Here is a 21,117-nt window from a genome sequence, read left to right as displayed (position 1 = left end):
GTGTATCTATCTAGCCTTTAAAATACTGAAGGGCATGCTAAATACCCTTGATAAAGGTAATACATATCGATAGCATATACGCACTCAAAATTTGAGGACAGACTGACAGACATGCGAACAGCAGGACATGGCTAGATCGACTCTTGTCCGTTGCATGTTTGTGAATGGCTCGAGTATACCCTGGCTATTTAGTTGTAATGGGTATGGGGTATACAAAATGAAACAATCCAAGCTCGTGCAATTTTATTTTTTGCATCCGTTTCCGCCGCGGCGGCTGTCTCATAAACAAGGGACAACCAGGCGACATGCGACAGACAGGTGAACAGCCACGCCCACCCCAGGGTACAGTTAACCGTTATCAGTTGGCATGCAAATCGAACGTGCCTTGGCATTCGCATTCGCATTCACATTCGCAATCGTATTCATATTCGTTTGGCATTCACATTCACTCACCTGAACGTATCCAGTATCATGGTGAAGAGCACAAATTTGCCGAGCAGCGGCACCACCAGCGACGTGGGCGGAATGATTTCCGCCAGCAGCAGGAAGAACACAGTGAGCGACAGCAGAATGGATATGCTTAATGAGACCTGCAACAGACAGAGATGAAGAACAGTTAGAAAGAGCCATAGAGTCAGAGAGAGAGAGAGAGAGAGAGAGAGAGAGAGAGAGAGAGAGCGAGAGAGAGAGTGATGGGAGCATAAAGTCAGCGATGTTCTAGTCAAGTTCATTTGCAGATTTTAGATGGTCGACGGAACAGCGCAAGGGATTTGGGAAATTGAGTTGCAGGTGAGCGGAAAAGCGAGTTGGCGCTGCGTTGAGGGCTTGGAGCCAGCCCTTGCCGCCATTAAGGAGCGACAATCGTAAAGCGCTCGCAATCAAAATGTTGCTGATAAGGCTTATGTATGTGCATTAGTTGCATGAAAGTATAAATATAATTATCTTGACATGAGGTTGCTTGGCTTTTAGTAGACGTTGTGCCTGCATAAGAAAAGTCTTTGGGATACCCCTTATAGACATTTATTCTCCTAAAGGATTGGGTGAATATATATTAATTTAGACTAACTTGTAATCTTGAGCGTAGATTTGTTGATTTTCTGAAACATTTCGCTAATTAATTACCATCAAGTTGCTTGAAAATAAGTCTGAGCCCGATCGGATGGTTAACATAGAATTGTTTTCCACTAATATTCCACAGCTGAGCGTGGATTTGCGGAGCATGCACATAAATTAACTTTAATAAAAGCCTAAGCTTTACAGTTGCTACGGCTTGGGCTTAAACATCACTCAGTTAGTCAGTCTTTAATCAAAGTGAACTATTTTAAATTGGTTTTTTTCCTTTATAATTATTAAAAGTAAATTTGTTAAGAAACCGTATTTATGATAACTGTTAAAGTGGCTTGCTGAAGTATTTTCCTCCATTGCCATTTAGAGTTTTGCCAAAGGCATTTTCATTGGAAGTCCAACAATGGAGCTGCCATTACTATCTGTACTATGGCTTTGGTTAAGGGTAGGGTCGGGCATATTGTATTCAAAAGGAGACCTCACATAGCATTGGGACTGTGTATGGTTGGCTTTTATTCAATGACAGAAATGATTACTTTTGCGTATTTCAAGAGTTTATTCAGCTGTGGCCTCGACAACAACAATAGCAGCAACAGCAACAGCAACAAAATTATCTGAATTTATTCAGCTAATTCAAAAAGCATTCAGTTAAGCAGCATGTAAACACAATTTGATTTTATTCTCTTTTGTATGCATTCCCATGGTTACTTTATTTGCGCAGCAACAAAATTAATTTCGATTCATTTGCAAGCATATTTGTATTTTTAGGAATTTTATACTCGAGTTATTAATATATATATATATACATTTATCTATAGAAAGTCAAAGCAAATTTCAATTGATTTGTGTGTGTGTGTGTGTGGGGAATATACATAAACAAACAGAAGATGGAGTTGGTGAAGTAGAAGAGTCGACAACAACGACAACACAAACAGAAACAAAAACAACTACAAGAAATTTAAATAAACACATAGCAAGCTGAGTAACTAAGCTGCCGCCTACCCTCCCGCCAGCTAACCACTGTGGGACGAATAAACTTTTCTTTCTTGTTGTGCAGCGAAATGTAAGCCAAGGCAACAGCTGTTAATATAACATATGTCTAGATAACAGCTGTTAAGCAGAGCTCAGGTTGCTTTTTATTACGCGAAACTGTAAGCCATGGCAACTGCTTTTAATATATCATATGTCTAGAGTACAGCTGTTAAGCAGAGCTCAGGTTGATTTTTATTACGCGAAACTGTAAGCCAAGGCAACAGCTGTTAATATAACATATGTCTAGATAACAGCTGTTAAGCAGAGCACAGGTGGGATTTTTATTATGTGTTTGATCAAAAAGTCTGCTATCAGTGGCTTATAGACAGACGGATAGACGGATCTGGCTGTTACTTATATTACGTATTTTATTTGAATTAATAACAATATTTGCAATAAAATGCGGCGAGACCTAGATACTAAGTATTTAGAGAGAGTGAAGGAGATTAACTTAGGTTTAGTTATTGCGTTAATATTGGTTCCCTCTTCGGTAGATCGGCAATTCTGATTTCTTTCAGACGTCTGGTGAGTGGAGCTTATAGAAGCTGCCGCAAAGCTGTCTACAAGGGTATAGGAATAATGTTTTTTTTTGCCAGAAAAAGCCCTGTTTTGCACCATGGTGCCTGGCAGGCTTCAATATTCGCAGCATATATTGCGGCGTCAAGCACATAAAAACCATAGCATACTTCGCAGCTGGCTCAATAAAGCAAACCCAATATGATTTGTTGTGTGCATGTGTAAGTGTAGGACAGCGAGACGCAGACGAGAGAGAGAGAGAGAGAGCGAGAGAGAGGGAGAGATGGTTAGTGAGCGAGTGAGTGAGCTGCAGCCAGCGGCTGCCGAGTTGTATTAACTGCTAAGCACAGCTGGCTCAGCTGCGGGTCAGGACAGGTGGCCCAGGTGGCACAGGTAGCTCAGCAGGCTGCCACGCCACCCCTTCCCGCATACTCTTCCCCCTGTATGTATGTGTGTGTGTGTATGAAAGCTGCTTGTAATGAAGTGTGTTGAAAAAGTAATTAAATGTCGAAACTGAGACGGACAATTTGGGTTCTTCTGCAGCTGCTTTGTGCACAAAAACTCAAATGTCTGCCATTGTGGGCGCGAGTGTATTTGTGTACGTGTGTGTGTGTGTGTGGCATAAATTTGATGCCTAATGATTTTATGATAATTAGCCTTAGTTGCGCAAAGTACTGTAAAGCGATTAGAGCGCTGACTAATTAAGGCTGCAAGTCGCTTTTGACAAGCGACATGTACAAAGTTCTCAACCTGAAATCACGTGGGTTAATGGGGGATTCGCGTTGGCAGAGGCTGACAGAGAGAGAGAGCGAGCGAGAGAGAGGGGGGGGGGGTGGGGTTGCGACATTATTTATGCAAATGTGCTTGTGTGTGTGCGTTTGTGTGTGTGTAATTAATGTGCACTACATTTTCGCGCCTGTGCCGCATTCAGCCGGGATTCAAAGGCTGATCCACATAGTATAAAATGTGATTGTTTCAACAATAAAATAAAAATACAGTGGGCGCTGAAAGTGTAACGACCACAGTGGCTGCCCAGTGTCCAGCTACTTAGTATTGGACACGAACGCTGCCCGGCAATTGAATGAATGGAGTGCGTTGTGCCGCATATGCATGTAAATTGCCAATTGCAATTCCAATTCCAATTCTGAATCCGATTTCGACTCCGATTGGCCTCGCTACGTGCAAAAGCTGCGATAGTTATTCCAAACTTTATTCGGGCTATTCTATGGCCCACCATTCAGATCCTGGAATGTGTGTTGCCCCTCGCATGGAATGCGCTGTTCAATATGTTGACCGCTTTTAGGCGCAAATATTTGTGCGGGCCCTCTGTGTGCTCTGTCCATCAGACCACTTGACCATCTGTCTGGCGTGCGGCCATAAAAGGAACAACACATACATACAGACAACACGGCCGGACTGGCTCGTTAAATAAAAACCCAATGAATTGTTTATTCGAGCCAACCGAAACTGAAATGCCGTTGCCATAGCCATATTATCCTCAGGCCTCAGGCTCCAGTCCTCAGGCCAGTCGCTCACTTAACCAATTCTCTTTTTTATTTTGATCTGTTTAGCGCTTATCTTGTCTCGTTCCTATCCTAATCATGGCAATGCAGCTCTGCTAAGCGGCTGTTATTTTAATCGAATATACTAAATATTGCTTATCGATCAGCTTCGTTACATCTCTTAACAGGCGCGCCTGGTACGAATGTTCTCCCACATGAACGAGTCTTGCCTTACTCGCCCGACTTTGTTCAACGAGTACTTTCTCCCTCGCAATTGTTTTCTTGTTTGAATGCCATATTATTGACTGCTGTTTAATTCGCTCTTTTTACATCAGTTAGTTATAAAGAGTCCTCTCCTGCTGCATCAGCGATTAAAATGTACTTTGCCTATGTTACATCAGCGAGTCAGATAGAGTTATTTGTTGCTACAGCCACGACTGACAATTAAGTCGCGCGTGTTATAACAACGAGTAAAAAAAAGCGTTCAATTGCCACGTAGATAGTTTACATAAGTAATTTACACGCTCTTGTAAGTTCTTTGTTGCTAAATACACGATTATACATACTCGCTCTTGTGACACCAGCGAGTAGGAAATTGCACTCTGTTGCTCAACAACAAAGTCTAATAAAATATAGCTTTTGCCGCAGCAGCGAATCATAATTGACTCGCCACTTTTCAGCTTAGGCAAGACTCTTATAAAATACAACGAGAGTTATTTCACTCGCTCGTGTGGCACAATTGTTGGTGTAACTTGTCGCTTTAATGAGTGTTGTCCTTCCCGCTAGTGTTACTTTAACGAGTGTATTTTTTCATTATTTTAAGAGAGGTTTTTGTAATTACGCATTATATTAAATAGTTGCAATTCCATTGGTCAATTGTCAGGTTACGTAATTATTTAACTCGTGTTGTATAATTTGCATTTGCGGATTCTCTAGCGAATCGCTTTATCCGGCTGTCACAAGGCAATAGGCGTGCTCCATCAAATGAACGGTATGTACTGTCAATATTTATTACACAAATTATGCATGACGGCTGATGCGCAGCGTCGCTGCCAGCGTCGTCGTCAGCGTCAGCGTCAACGGCGACATTTGAGGTTCATAAAAACCGCGCTCATATACAAATTATTTTTGAGTTTTATTTATTTTGAAAATTGGCCGTAATTTATTCATAAGTCCCCACAGCATGTTAATATTTATATTTATGCATTATGCCGTTTTATTTTTACTTTCACAATTTTTGTTTTTTGTTGTTTTTTTTCGGTTTTTTAGGCCTTTTTTTTTGCCGCAGCGGGCGGCACAAAGAATCGCGCTGAGAAATGTGCAGAGCAAACCGCAAATCGCGCGCGTTTTTTAACGCTTACAATTCATCTGTGTCGGTGTGTGTGTGAGCTGTTTGTGCTGTGTATGTGTGTGTGTGTGAGTGTGTTTAAGTGTATGCATATCTGTTCGCATTAAATTGAATTCAACATGTAATTTTATTTATTCAAAGTTAAATGGCGGCAAATAGTGAACGAGAAAGAAAATGTTAAAATGCATTTTCATTTTCATTTTCATTTGAGCGTGAAATTATTATACCCTATACCCATTAAAATGGTTAAGTCTGCTATGAATTGTTAAAAGACTACATGAACTGAGTACTTAATATATGTTGTGTATTTATTTCATTTCTCTTTTCGATAAAAATCGATTTCCGAAATTCCCTTCTGAATCACTTCTCGGAGACTTGAACAGCTTGGCACAGAAAATTCGGTATGTTCCCGTAGAAGGTACACCCATGCTTCTATTTGGATATCACTCCCTCGAAATGAGAATACGTATTTTAAGAGGTATATGCTAGCCGTGTGCATCATGAATATAGATATATTAACATTTGAATGCCATCTCTAAGCCCTGATCATAGCGGTCGGACAATAGGAAATACAATTTTTAAAAGTACGCCTGCATGCTACGGGTACAGGGTATTTCGAAGCCGACTACTCTCAGCTAGAGGGACACTTGTTTATATATATATTTTTTTTGTTTTTAATTAAAAGCACATTGAAAGGGGGTACTGTGAAAAGTGTGTGTGTAATAAATTATGGCAATTGGTTGAAAGACCATAAAAGAAAATATCCACAAAAAAATAACAACAAGAAATGGAAAATGGAAAATAAATATAGATACATCAGCTGGTGGTTCATTGTGAATGTTGACAATTGAAAGAAAAGCTATTCAAAATAGAATTGGAATGCGCTCAACGAATGAACTCACTTTCTCGCCGCTGTCCGATGGCAGGTAAAACACCAATATGGTTAAAAAACTGATGCCCATACAGGGTATGATCAGGTTGACCGTGTAGAAGAGCGTCTTGCGTCTCATTGTGATGTTGAATGTTATGTCCAGATAGGGCTCATCGCAGCACGTATAGAATTTTTCATTCCTATAGAAAAGAAATGAGCGATAGTTAGTAAAATAGATAGAAAGAGAGAGCATAGGTTAGAATATGCCACATGGCTCGTAAATGCTTATTTATTATAGTCCGTTGTTTGCTGCTTCGCAGACAGCACATCCGCAACGGCATCATATATTATGTGTGTGCTGTGTGTGCTGTGTGTGCGTGCGCTTGTGTGTTTGTGTGTGTGTGTATGTGTGTGGCAAGCCCAAAGCACATAAATCATCAGCGCCACGATAAATATTGAAAAAGCTCAAAATAATTTCTAAAGGCTGCGCTCTGACTCTCAAACTGCCCGCTGCCTACCAAACTGCGGCCCGCCCCCGGCGCCTGCCCCTGTTTTCATTACCAAAGCCCCAACCCCCCTCAGGCCGTATATGTTGGCTAATGAACCTGACACCAGTCGCGCTGCCGCATGTCCAGTCGGCTCCTGTAGTCTACATAATTTAAAAGTTAATAATCTTTAACTGCCAGCAAGAAAGAGAGAAGGGAAAATATAAAATAAAAACAGAAAGCAAGCAAATTTTGTAAATTGAGTCAAGAACTTTTTGGCGACCGCACTTGAAAAACTCTGGAGTCGACTGGAGGGGGGAATAATAAACAAAAAAAAAAAATATGGAAGAAAAAGAAATGTCCGGCAGCTAGGGAACAGCAGTGGGCAAAGGGTTTGGCCTGGCCTGGCCTGGCCTGGCCCGGCACGGCCTGGGCACTGCAAGGACTTGTGTATGTTGTATATTTGCCATCAATAATTCCGAGCGGCTTGCGGCTTCATTTTGAATAAGAAAATATTGTAAATAAATAATAAACAACAAAGGGGCGGGCAGGAGCGCAGCACGAGGAGAGTTCTTGCTCGCTATATTCGGCAGGACCGTCGACAGTGCTGCTGCCGGGACAACTAAGTGTTTCTGGCAGTTGATTTTCCTACACACGCACACACACACACACACACACACACACAGATAGACATGAAGTATGTGGCAATAGATGGCAAAGCTGAGGTTAGGAACAATGATAATGATGACGATGACGATGAAAACAGGCACAAGATGCTTCGACAGATGCTTATCGCATGGCCAAAATAAAACGACTAAAATATGTCCAGCTAAGCGTTGGACACAGTTTAAGATGTGTTGGACAGCAGCGTTGGAGTATTTTCCGTATACCCTGTTCGAATTGGAAATGGGCACAAAGGGTATATTGGTTTTGTTCAAATGTATGTAACAGGCAGTAGGAAGCGTGTCTAACCCTAAAAAGAATGTGTGTATATTCATGATACATCTTCATGTTCGATTTTCAGTCATGGTTTTCTTTTTAATTATATCTCAAAAATTTTAACAGCTGTGTGTAAGGAAGATAGAATGTTTGTAACGGCAGCTTGCAGCTGGATGCAGGGTATCTTCTCGTCGGGTATTCCCGATAAGACCACTCTTTTGGGCAAAATATAAAACTATAACTTTAGAGGAAACCTTCATATATCAGTCGATTCTCGGGAGATTAACAACAAAATATATTGAACAGGAAGCAAAAGAGCCAGCAAAGGCTAGACCAAAGGGGCAGATGAAGAAATAGAAACTACATGATACTCAATCGACCTAATATTAGGTCCGGCAAAAGTTAAGGCGTTTCGGAGAGCAATTTTCAGAAATAAGGGCAAACCCCCGTAAAAGTGGGTCCAGGAAGGAAGAAAGTTTGACAATCCATAAAAAAGGTCGCTCTATTGGGCAAAATGGCAAAAGTAGTAAAAACTGGCAGATGCTAGCGCCCGACTTCTTCAATATTTTACTCTAAGACCACAAATCAGGTGACTTGCCGTAATTTCGAGAGTGCCAGACACTTTTGGTTCGATTTTAAGAGGAGCTCATTAGTTATCTACATGCATAAATTGCTTGCCTGGACCCACTGCGAGACTACGAGTTCCAGGTTTCCAGTCATAAGCTTTAATAGGGTAGGAAAAGTTGCGTTCTTAAAGACGTTTATGGCACAAAACTAACAAACTAATGCTTATATGTATATACTTGTTCGCATTGTGAACAAAGTATAAAAAGACATCATAGAAAACGTTTTACGCCTCGTAACCAGCACCCATCAAAAGTTGAAGCAAACTATAATAAAGTTGTCACTTCTGCAAATCTGCATTGGCCTTCTGTGATTTTAATGAAATCAAGAGAACTTACATAGTTAGATTTTGCTTCAATTATTAATATACTCGACTCGGTCATGGCCTCACTTACTCCTAGTTCCTCGCTCTCCATTTTTAATCCGAATCTTAAATATTACTTGAGAATTAATTACTAAATAATATTTGGCTGTAATAATTTATCAGTCTTTATCACACTGCTTAAAAATGCAGCATGAAGATTAAACTGAAGTCTGGCTACCTTAAAACAGACTGCAGCACATCTGGCAGCACTGAGCAGGGCTTTGCAATTTAGGGCGTGGCGTTGCTACAATAACGCACACAAAAAAAAAGATTGCGAAAACGAAGCGCAATTTAACTAGCTGTCAGCTAGCATAAACTTTGGCCGGAGCTTGGGGAAATGGGTGCACTGCGAGAAATAATCAAGAGCTTCAAATTTCTTCAGGTTTTTTTGGATTTGAGTGTGACGCTCTTATTTGAGGGAAATAAGAGGAGAAAGTGAGTGCTAATTCTATCAATCTTTTCTCTTTCTTGAAAGTTATTTGAAGCTTAAATCATCTTAGATATTTCTTGGTTTTTTAATGCTCGGAATAATTATGATTACTTGTTTATTACTTTTTTATTTGCTGCCAGAATTCATCAACATTTAGAACATTCATCTAGACTTAAGTAGAAATTATGCTTGTCTCAAGAACTCTCAGCTGGAGCGCAAAGCTGTATACCTTACGAATGTTTCATTAACGAATGCACTACAAAAGAGTTTGTCTTAAGAGCGTTGTTTTTTTCTCTGTGTTGTAAAAGAAAATAAAAAATTAATAAAGACAAGTATAAGACGGCTTAAGTGTGCTTTACTCAATGAGCTGGACACTTTAGTCTCGGGTTCTCGCTCTACCAAAGGGCTCTCTCTCTCTTCATTCTGGCCATCTTCCATTTTCTGTGTCTTGCACAGACAACTTGGAAAACTCTTAAGCTTCAAAGTATCGACATGGCAAATTTTTGGTTTCCCATGTTCTTTTTGTTTTTTTTTTTTAACTTGAGATTCGTGCGTGTGTGGGTGTGTGTGTGTGTGTGTAAAGGTCAGTGTAATAAGCTCTGTGATGGCTATGTTAGTTGGTTAGCTGGGGCAGCTGGGAAAAACATACAATAAATCATAAAATAGGCAAAGCCAGGGCACACGCCAACCATTCTAGCCCGCAGGCAATCAACTGGGAGAAGGGAGGACGGGACGTAGGGGCTATAGGTGTAGTAGGAGCAAAAGTCGCACACATGCGGGCCAATGCGAGCGCGTGTCTGGTCACGTCTGGACACGTCGTCGCCGTCGTCGCCGTCGTCGTATTGCTGGAGACGGTGGCGCCATGTAGGCAACACCAATAGCAACAGCTACAACCAGCCATCAGGCAAGGAAAACAACAAGGCCAGAAAAGGAATGGTTGATGTGACTGGAGGCAGGCGGCAGTGGCAACAATTCATCAATGCCTCGTACGACGCGGCGTATGCGTAATAAAAACAAACCAAAAACCAAATGAAAATGCCCCACGGCGAAAGAGCCAACGCAGCGGCCGGGAAATGGGCCCAAAAATGAGAGACAAAGCACATGCAGCGAATTCCACAATATCGTCGACTTTCGCCAGAGAATTCAGCACAAAAGCCTGAATTTTTGTTTGTTAAAATATAAAGAGCACAGTTACATATTGTATTTATTAAATTGGGCTTCTTTTAGACGACATTTATATCATTAATTTACTTATAAAATTTTGATTGCACGTTTACCAAGTCGGGTCTCACCTGAAAAACCTATTTATTATTTATTATTTACTATGAAATAAACCAACTGCCCAAAAAACAGCCTAACCGAAACCGAAACCATATTTTTTTAAAAATTGTTTTGTATTAAAATTAATCCTTATTTTGGGGAAGACTTAGCCCCAATGCGTAAATAATTTGGGTTTTAACTTTCCAATTTTCAGAAGAGGTCCATTTTAAACCCCAATTTGAGAATATCTAAGGCTGGCAATATCTTCAGTAGATCGGGCAATTAAATTTGAATTGTGTCATTAAAATTTTGAGAATATTTCAAAACTAGAAAACAAGTTTGGTGACTTTATCTCTAAAAGCCTAAGATATTTGCCCAAAAAAACAAGATATCGATATCGATTTTGATCGATTGTCTGGAAACGGGGCAAGTTATCGATTATCGGAAACAAGCTCGTACTGCGCATGGACTGGGAGGACCCACATTTCAACATTTTAAGTCTACAGCTCTTATAGGTTCTACTTTATGGGTTCGGAGATGGCTCCTTCTGCCTGTTACATACATTCAATCAAATACATTATACCCCTTTTAACCATTTTTAATGGGTTCAGGGTATAAAAGCCAAGAGTTGAAACCAAGACTTAGGCTCAAGGCTGTGTAAAAATGGGTTAATGAACCGAACCTTAATGACAGGCTCGAGCCGAACAACCGGCTATTTGTTGGTTTTATAACGATAAGAATAACAAACCTTCTAAGAAAGACTGCAAACTGGGTTTGAACTTGAACTGGGCGCGGACCGTGGCCTGCTTCGTGGCCCACCACCCGCTGCCTCGGGACCAAGCTCAAAGGCGGGAAATTCCGAAAGAACTTTTATTATTATCGCAAAAAAAATTAAAGTTAAATGTTTAAAGCAAGTATTGAAGATCTTCGCAAATTTGTACGAAAGGAACTCAATTCTAGCATACAGCACAGGCGCACCTCAGCCTGAATCAAGCATTTTTTTGTACAAAACGTCCGAAGATTTGTGTTTGTTATTTCGAGACATTAACGCAAAACTTTTGAGCTTCGGACATATCGATATTTTTATTACTCCAAATATGGAATATTCACTAATTTCAATAAATAAAAATATTAATATACAATTTATTTCATTTATGATTGAAGGTTGAGAGATATTTGGCGAACCAAGGTACGAACCAAAGCCGTGGTACACAGGTCTACAAAAACAGGTTCACGAACCGTAAATTAAGGCGTAGCATTGGCTGGAACCGTGAATCGTATTTTTTAGCCTGTTGCTTAACTATTTAATTGAACTTAAATAAATATAAATGCTGTATTTGGTTCCTTTTGAAGAGTATGTTCACTTAATCGTTACAAATTTTTTGACCAAAAACTATTTAACAGTTGGCGAATTGTCAGCGAATTGGTTGACGAAAACGTCTTAACACAGAATTGAAAAATGCCGCGGCACGAGCCTAAAGTAGTTGAGCCAAAATGCCCCACCGTAAGGAGGGAGGGCAGAGATTTTGATTCTGACTGACCGAAATGGCTAAAACGCTGATTGGCAGCAAACACACACACACAAACACGCATAAATACTAAATGATTGGCAACATAAAAAAGAAGTGAAAAGCAGAATAAAAGAAGGCAAAGCAAAAAGACAAATGCCACATAAAATTGCCGCAGAACGCCGAAGGATGCAGGCGGCGCGCTTCAAAGCGAATCTGCGGCGACCCTTAGGCGGCCATTGCCACCTTGTAACCCAGCAGGATGTTGAGGGGGGATGGCGAGGAGGGGGGTGTTAGTGGGTGCTATAGCGTAAGGGTATGGCTATGGGTCCAACGCTTGATTGATTTCTACAACTTTGTGCCAAGTTCTTTTCGCTTTGAGGTTCGCTCATTTTTTTTGTTACTTCTGTCGAATTGCTTCTCTCTCCAGAGCTGTTTGTTATTTTTGTTGTTGTCATTTTGTTTCAATTTGGTGCGGAATTCGGCAAAACGCAGAAATCAGTGCTTGGAGCAGACCAGGAGTGCAGCAGGAGCAGGAGCAGAAGCAGAAGCAGGAGCTGGAGCTGGAGCATTTGATGTAAGTAATAGAATTTTAATAACTGAACTTAAGACAAAGACTCGCAGCTGAATGGAAATTAGAGCCATTAAAAAGGGCCCGCCAGAAACCTATTAGCCAAAAGAAGCACAGCAGAAGGAGGGAGTGTAAGGAGCTGTGTTATTTGGCTCACTCGAAAGTTTGCTAATTATGGTTTTAATCGATCAGGCGCATCGATGGATGGCAGCCTGCGCCTTTGCCTTCGCCTTTGGCTTTGCCATTGCCATTGCCTGGCGACCTGTAATCAAGCCATCAAACAAAAGTAAAAGCGAAAGTTAAAGTAAAAGTGTCTGTCGATAAGTTTGACGAGCAAAGGACTGGTTAGCTGCCAAGGGGCGGCCCTGTGAATGTGCCAGGCATCCTGATTTTGTGCGACGTAACGCAACGCAACGCAGGACGCAGTGTGGCAATTAAACAAAACAGCCGCAGGGGTAGCGAGAACAGCGGCTGGCAGGTTGCTTCTTGGTAGATATATAAATAGGTAAGGACATGGAAAAGGTCATGACAACAAGAACAGCTCAATAAGTGTTGAGGTATTCAAATTTCGCAATGCTTACGAGCAGAGAAATAGCTGTTAAACTGGGGCAGCAAAGACTTGGCAGTAAAGCAAGTAAAGGTTATTACCGAACAGGGAGGATCTGGTTTCAAATCCCCTTAACTATTACTTATACTTAGAATATATGCATAAAAGACTAATAATAGTAAAAGGAGTATAATTATTCATATATACTTATAAAACACATTTACAGCGAACTAGTCGAGTTCGAGAAATGTTCTAGTTGTTCTAATACTCCCAAATTTATTCTCTGATTTATGTTTTGAGTCTTGCCGAGCGGGTAAACTAAGCTAATGGATACATATAATATACATATATACACATTCTTGCATATGCTAGTCGGCTTCCTTGGACGCTTTCGCGCATTTTTCACCAATGGCAGGGAATTTCTTTAATCAGTAGAGAATACGCGAATTTCAACTGTTTTGCATAAGTGTTTTATATCGATGGGATTCAAAAGTTATTTCCCACAACTTGAGTATATAAAGAATAAACCATTCACATTCTAACTGAAAGTTGTCGATTCCCAAAAATAATACAGACGTTTGACTCCTCGAACATGCATTTGCTAGCCAATTGGATGCTCAACTGTTCATAATGACTGAACCCATGACATGGCTAAAAAATACAGCCTCCAAATATATATTACACCAGCTTCTGCTTCACGTAACAGCAAAAATGCCAAAACAGAGCCAAAGCGCAAAGGGGCTCAAGTCATTGACAGGAATTAAAAAGTTGACAGCAGCTGCCACGTGTGTGTCTGTATACGGGTGCGCGTGTGTGTGTGTGGGTGTGCCGCAGTCTATAGTAAATTATGCCACAAGTGCGTGACACAAACCAGAGGCGGACTGCGGCGCTCCTCTATGCGGATGGAGGAGGTCTAGTGGCACCTAAAGTGGGGCCAAGGCAAAGGCTGGTCCTTTTATTGTCGGCAGCTGTTGGCTGCTGAGCGCGTGGGTGGTGGATGGTTGATGGTGGATGGTGGGTGGCTGCTTTGGAGGCTGCGCCTAAAATGCTGCAACACAATTCACAGCACGTAGCGTAATTTTGCCATGAAGCAGTTGCCGTCGCAGTGGCAGCAGCAGCAGCAGCAGCAGCGACAGCGGTAGCGGCCGCGGACTCCACGCCAGGATTCACTTTAATGCGCATCAACATCGACAGTTAAATTAACTGAGGCGCCCACGTGTGGCACGCAGCGCTGAGCGCTGAGCGCTGAGGCGTGGCTGTAGCGGCACGTACGTACAGCCTGCATGGGCACGCCCACTTCAGTTAGGCGCCGAGCACTGCAATCAGACGCTGATTGACAGACAGGCAGACGGACAGAAAGTGAAATGGCGCACACAGGGTTAGCGCGAGAGGGGGACAGAGTTAGATAGAGATGCCAGACACCTGGACGTATTGACGCATAGTGTTGCCTGTTGTCAAAAGCGACCTCAAATTAGGGGCTTACGGGCAGGCAGAGTGGCGGGCGGAGCGTGGGCTGGGACAGGGGTTGGGGCAGAGCGGGGGGTTGGCTTGCTACATGCAGCTAAGGCGTTCAGTTCTTGGAGTAGCTGCGGTCAAAGTTGCGCTACGCTGATTTATTTAACATTTAAATTGCACGCAACTTTTGTAAAGTTCAAGGTGTTTGTGCGTGTGTATTTGGGTGTGCCACATAATGCTGCGTGCCACAAGCGCACATAATGTGCCACAGCGAGTGCATTTTGCACGCCGCGCAGCAGGTGAGCAGTTTTTGCTTGAGTTTATTTGTTTTTGAGTGTGTGTGCGTGTGTGTGTGTGTGTGTGTCCTTTGCGCTGCTGGGCCATAAACAACACTTTCACGGACACCCGAAACGGCGACGTGCGTCGCGACATGTTTGTGGCTGGCACGCGTGCCAACGACAACCAAGCAAGAAAAACAAAAGCAACAACAACAACAACATCAACAACAACAACAACAACAACTACAACAAGAACCACAGCAACACTCAGCTCATTGCACGTTTTGTCGCCAGGTTTTTATACCCTGCACTCATTGAAAACTGTCAAATAAGCATACTTTTGCATTTTACGGGCAGAAGGAGGCATCTCTGATCGCGGAAAGTATATATCCGTCCATATTGTAAACAGATTTAAAATCTCAGATTTTTGATCACCAACTCCGAAATCGATAATAATCGATTTTTACTAAGGTAAGACGCCAAATGTTGTTAGTAGTTTCTCATGTAGTTTACGCAGAAGAAAAGTATTTGTTATCAAATATTTTTTGTCATATGCATATTGTTAATGTAGGTATGTATGTTGTTTACAAAGATTAAGAATATTTTTAAACATACGTACTCTGTTGTATTAAATCAGCTTAAAATTCCTCGTATCGATCATTAACCCCAAAATCGATAAAAGCCAATTTTCAAAATAGGCTTCAAAATAAGCATTTTGTGTGTGGTTCTCAAGTAGCTTACACAGATCCAAAATATTTGTTATTGGATTTTAGATTATCGGTTTTCAACCTAGGTTTTAGACAAAAATATTTTATATAGGTTTTCATTTTGTTTATACAGATTGAGATTATTTTCCAACATATGTCCGTATACTGTGTATACCGTATACCGTATACCTATACGTATACCGTATACTGTCCGTATACTGTGTTGATAAATATTGCGATTCAATCTAGGTTTTAGGCTTGAGTTGTTGTACATGTGTTTTCATGTTGTTTACACAGATTGAGAATATTTTTTAAAATTGAGGTTATCGATAACTTGCTCAGATATCGATAGGCAATATAGGTAAGACACAAAATGTTATATCAAGCTATGAAGAAACACATCTGCTGAACATTTAACACACCCAAGAAGTTTCCGTAAGTGGAAGTTGGAATATTTAATACGGCCTCTCGTCGCTGCATACAGGATATCTTCTAGTCGCGCCCTCTTACATATGCCTCTTTTGCACTTCCCTTTTTATGAGCATTTTTAGCAGAAACTTTTGTTTCGCTCTTAAATTTCATTCCAGTTGCGTTGCCCGGGGCCCAATGCGAAGGCAAATCTTGAAAAAAAGTTGCGGCAATAAAAAAAGAACACGTCGGAAGAGGACTAAATCAAGGGTGTTCAACTGGATAAGGTAACAACAATATTGTGAAAGCATTGCGAATGTAATCAAATTTTGTTTGGACCATGGCCATAACTGAGCACAACAACAACACATCCAAGCTTAATGCCTGCGGGGCAGGACTTTACTGAATCGATGAAATCCTCGTGCATGCTCGGTGCTCAGTCAGCTAATCCGTAAATTGCAGCCATAACAAAAGGACTTGTGCCCGAGTATGGGGAAACCCTTCAAAAATGTATAGCAATAGTTTATAATTGAGTGCCTCGTTCGTTAAATTGAATGCACAATAGTTGATTGGCCCGAAATTGAGCTTCAATGGAGCAATTGTAATAACCCTAAGGTGCTGGCTGACTGACTGACTGACTCATTGGCTGATTGGCTGATTGGCTGATTGAAAGCAAATGCATTGTCTCAACTGCAGTTCTACAAATATGAACTCCGTTTGAGAGATCTATGTGATTTGCTATGGTTTCGCAGATATGTTATGGAAGTAGCTTAGCTCGTTATTGCTGAGTTTGGTAAAATAAATATTCCGATTATTTCTATAGAGCCTATAATATAGTAGTGCTTAAATATATATTGGGAAGAGGTTGAAACCTGTAAATGCGGACAGGGATATGGCCATAGACACTCGTCTATTGATACGGGCCGAGAATTGGTATAAAGTGAATATACGTGAACAAATTATAATAGCCTCTGCAAGGGAAATTAATTAAATTTAATAATTGGTTTGTGATTTTTTCTTTTTAATTATAAACACTATTTTTTAGCTGGCCGGCTAGAGGTCAATGTTGTAACACTTAGTTATTAACACCAACTAATAAATAAATAGGTAAAATATCAAGTTATAAAGCCTTTCACATCCGCAGACTTTGCTGTCAAATCTAGGAGTGCACACCCCTTGTCCCTTCTTCGAAGCTTTAACATGTTGAGAATTGCTAGCGTGGAGCAACGTGGAGCAATAAAAACATTTACCTCGAGCTGGCTGGCTTAATAATAGTTAAATAAATAAGCTAAGCTCACATTATAAAAATATTTGGACGTATAATATATGATATAAGGTGCTGTTGGGGTTCGTTTTAGCAAATCGACTCGACAGTTTTTATAAGAATAAACGAATCAAATATTTCCTAATCGCTTCTGCACGAATTGATTTATTGATTAATCTTCGAAATGAGTTGCAAGATTCAAGTATTTCTGCTGTTCCACGCTCATTTGGCTTTCAGTCTAAATGTGTGTGTGCTGTTGTGTGTTTGTTTGTGTGCTGGCGTGTGTGTGTTTGTGTGTGTGTGTGCCTCTAGCTTGCTTATTAATTTGCCGCTCAAAGCTGGCAACTTTTTTGGCACTTTGCGAGACGCAACAAAATGTGCGAAAACTCTTTGAAATTTTTTCCCTTTGTCTTGGGCTAAACACATTAGTGCCACGCCCACTCTGCCGGCAACTCTCAGCCTTCGGCCCACCCACAATTTAGCTGATGTGTGTGCACACAAGCGAGCAGCATCATGTTGAGTCGGGCAGGTATGTGTAAATGAGGGCGTGGCAATTAAACAACAACGACCTCTTGCCTAGCCCTATGTTGTTTTCGAGTGCGACACACACACTCATCCACACACACACACACACACACACACACAAACACGCAGTCCAGAGGCTGCTCTTTTGGCAGCCGGCGCCAAAGTTTTTTAATTTAAAAACTTTTTGCAGACTCGCAAGACTTGCGATTTGTGACGGAGTCTGGTGACTATAGAGGGTGGGGAGGCCGAAAAGAGAAACAGACGACGCCTCCTCATGTACAAGTGTAAATATTGGCGGTAAACTGTCGACCACGCCCATTAGAACGCCCACTGCGAATCGTAGGGGCTCATCATCAGCAACTTGTCGTCGTCGCAATCCTATGTTGTTGTTGTTGTTCTTGTTGTTGTTGTTGCAACTGTCCTGTTCGTATCCTTGACCTGTGCAAAATGCTCTGACATACGGAAGATTTGTGTTTGTGTTTTGTGACAGCGGCCAAAATATGCCAAAGCAGCTGCCAAACCTGTTGTTGTTGCTGTTGCATGCTGGCGTTTGTAGATTTGTGTTGTAGTTGCATGGAAAACTTACCGCACTGCAGGAACTTCAAGTATATCCCATTCAACGGACGTGTAGAACTCGGACAGATCCACGCCTACTTCAACCACATTGGTGCCGTTCAGTTCATCGATGTGACGCAGATCCACCTGCCATACAAACCAAAAAAAGAGAAAGAAAGGTAGAGAGCATGAGTAAGACACAACAGTTGGTATGTGTGTGTGTGTGTGTGTGTGAGAGAATGAGAGAGACGGGGCGAAAGAGCGAGTGGGAGTGATTAGACAATTACAGGGCTGCACACGTTGACAGCGCACATAATTGAGCTAGAGAGGAAGATTGGATTGTCGTGGAGATAGAGATGCTGCAATAGAACAGCTAGAAAAAGAGCTCTATATGTACCGCACATTAAGTACTCTATAGTTAAGGCAGGCCTGCAAGCCCAATGAAAAATTGCCTGGGTTTAGAACCAACTCCCTGACTTTGGGTTCGGTTTTTCAATCAATTTATTTCACAACTGGGCTTGCCATATATTTTCATAATTTGAATTAAATAATTTAAATTTGTATTTATAATTGTTTAATTGACATCTATCGTAGATGGTTAGATAACTATTTATGTCTTTCAGGTTATATCTCTCTCAAAAGATTTGCTTTTAAAACCATTTTTTTCAACAATTTGTTTTACTTCGAGTTTTTGGATCTGTTCTTTCGTTGACCAACTGCTTTGGCTTGCGTTAAGGTGATTTGAGCTTAAAACTCATAGCAAATTAATAAATAATTAATAAAATAAATAAAATAATATTAAACATGTAAGCAGTCCATGGTGAGGTCTACTATAGATGGACTGCAACAAAAACACTTTACATTAAATTCGAATAAATCATTTGCAAATGTATAAAACTATACTTGAAATGCGAACGGTTTTCATTTTGTTACACATGTGTTGTCAATGTGATAATACCCCATGTAAGTGTATTAAAACAGTAGCAACTCACTCGACAAAACAAGCTAGCAGGAGAGCATTGCTTGACTAGAAGTCGGAGTAAACTCAGCCAAGTTTGCACTTCAAATTCTGTTTCAGTTTTGCTTAGTTCGGCACGAGTGCAGCTGACGGAGCATGGACAGTAGTAGAGTACAAGGATGCAGGATGTGAACAGGACATCGCTGCAATTGGCATGCCAGGCACACAGCTGGCACAAGCTGATGCCTGAGGCAGCTGTTCATGTATTTCACAAATTCCCTTTGCTGGCCGTGGCAACTGCAGCTGAGACATAAGCTTTGCAAGTCGCCTCAAAAAGCAAATGCAATACTTTTCAGGATTCTGGCACAGAATAATTGAACTCCAGTTTCTGTTACAGGTTCGCTAAAATTCAAATTCAGGAATACCTGAGAACTATTAAAACTTGCGTTTAAGGCAGGAACCGAAATCTAAATTCTGAATTCCAGGCGAAACGTTTTAGTCAGTGCATTCTAAAATATAATATCATATAATTTATGATATGACTAAAAAAAATTCATAAAAATGAAGAATGTAATATAAATGAATTAAAATATCAATAAATAACATATACATATAAATATTGTTCAATATTTTCGAATTTTATATTTTATTTTATCATGTAAGTGGAATCAGTATGTTTCTCTGGCTGTACAAGTTAAAGGATTTAAAGAAGTTTCTGGATAGTCTATGTGATTTAAACATTGTAGAGGACATTTCCGGGACGTGGTTTCGAATCCCGGACTTCGTGATTTGCTTGACAACTTAGTGTATCTGATATTATATCTATTATTTGCTTTTTTTGTTGTTTGGTGCTATTTTACATATTTATTTCAAAATTCTGCTTATTGATCTGGGAGTTGATTATAGGCATGACATAAATATGTTACTCATTTGGTAAGTGTATTTGAACTTTGTCAACTGCATGCATTTTTTTTGCCATGCTCGGTGTTTGATGCGATTTTCGTATGGGATTTGATGGGGCGTCTGTCTGGCGTTTACGCCTCAATGAGCTTGCATAGAGAGATAAAGAGATGGAGAGCGAAGAAGAGAGGCACAGTATGGGGGGGTGCAGGGTAGCAGGGCCTAGTCAGGGTCGAGCGGTCGGTCGGTTGGTCGGCGGTTAGAGTGCTGCGTGGGCCATTCTTTTTGCGGAGGTGTGCGATGAGAAAAGCGTGAAATTTGAAAAGTGACGTTAATTCGATTTGGTGAGTGGCGATGGGAGTTTAAATTGAGTAGAGTTTAGTCAAGTTGAGTTGCGTACCTGATGGGCGTGGCGCAATAATGCCGTTTTGTGCAAAATCAAGTGTGAAAATTGAGCCTATGAACACACACACACACACATTTGCACACGCACAACAGACAGCTCACCATGGACAAAATGTACAAATATTTTGGTAGAAATTAATATGCAACACGTTTTCCACCCACACCTTGAAACAGGTGAAAAATAGCCTTACAGATGATGGGGAAAGCGTTCCTAAAACTGTAACCCAACAGCAGTCGCTTTCAAACTGTATATACAATACATATACAAAATTGTTTAAATCTTATTGGAAAATCGACATAACTGAGCGTGAAATTGCGATCCGAGACTCTAAAGATTAGATTCCATTATGAATTTTCAGCTGCCAACTTAATGGTTTTTATTTATTTCAAGTCAAAGTTCGATTTCTTTCTTGCTCGATAGTCCGCCAATTTGCCCCACAGTGCATAGTGGGCATGTTCTGCATTTCTAAACATAAAATTAGGCAATCGACGCTGCCTTTCAGCATGAGCGGGCAGCCAGAACAGCCCCATAATCAGACAGGATGTGCCTTGCCAGGTGCAACTGTTGCGAATGTTGCAGCCATAAGTAGTTGCTGTAAC

At 40.9% G+C, this 21,117-nt stretch overlaps 1 protein-coding gene across 1 annotated transcript in view; it reads right to left on the bottom strand.

The window, feature by feature from the left end:
• Positions 1-21,117, bottom strand: part of nAChRalpha3 (nicotinic Acetylcholine Receptor alpha3) — a 109,901-nt gene that overhangs the window by 6,068 nt on the left and 82,716 nt on the right. Inside the window, exons 5-7 of the mRNA XM_064699328.1 lie at positions 18,286-18,401; positions 6,366-6,534; positions 454-590 (exon numbers count right to left, since the gene is read on the bottom strand). Coding sequence (XP_064555398.1) covers positions 454-590; positions 6,366-6,534; positions 18,286-18,401 — 422 coding nt within the window. The remainder of the gene's footprint in view (positions 1-453; positions 591-6,365; positions 6,535-18,285; positions 18,402-21,117) is intronic.

The sequence above is a fragment of the Drosophila montana genome, unplaced genomic scaffold (assembly GCF_035044405.1).
Source record: "Drosophila montana isolate Dmon_TW-CO22-7 unplaced genomic scaffold, ASM3504440v1 contig_1624_1, whole genome shotgun sequence".
In the NCBI taxonomy this organism is placed as follows: domain Eukaryota; kingdom Metazoa; phylum Arthropoda; class Insecta; order Diptera; family Drosophilidae; genus Drosophila; species Drosophila montana.
Note: the sequence above shows the minus strand (reverse complement) of the source record. Positions and strands in the feature narration are given on the sequence as shown.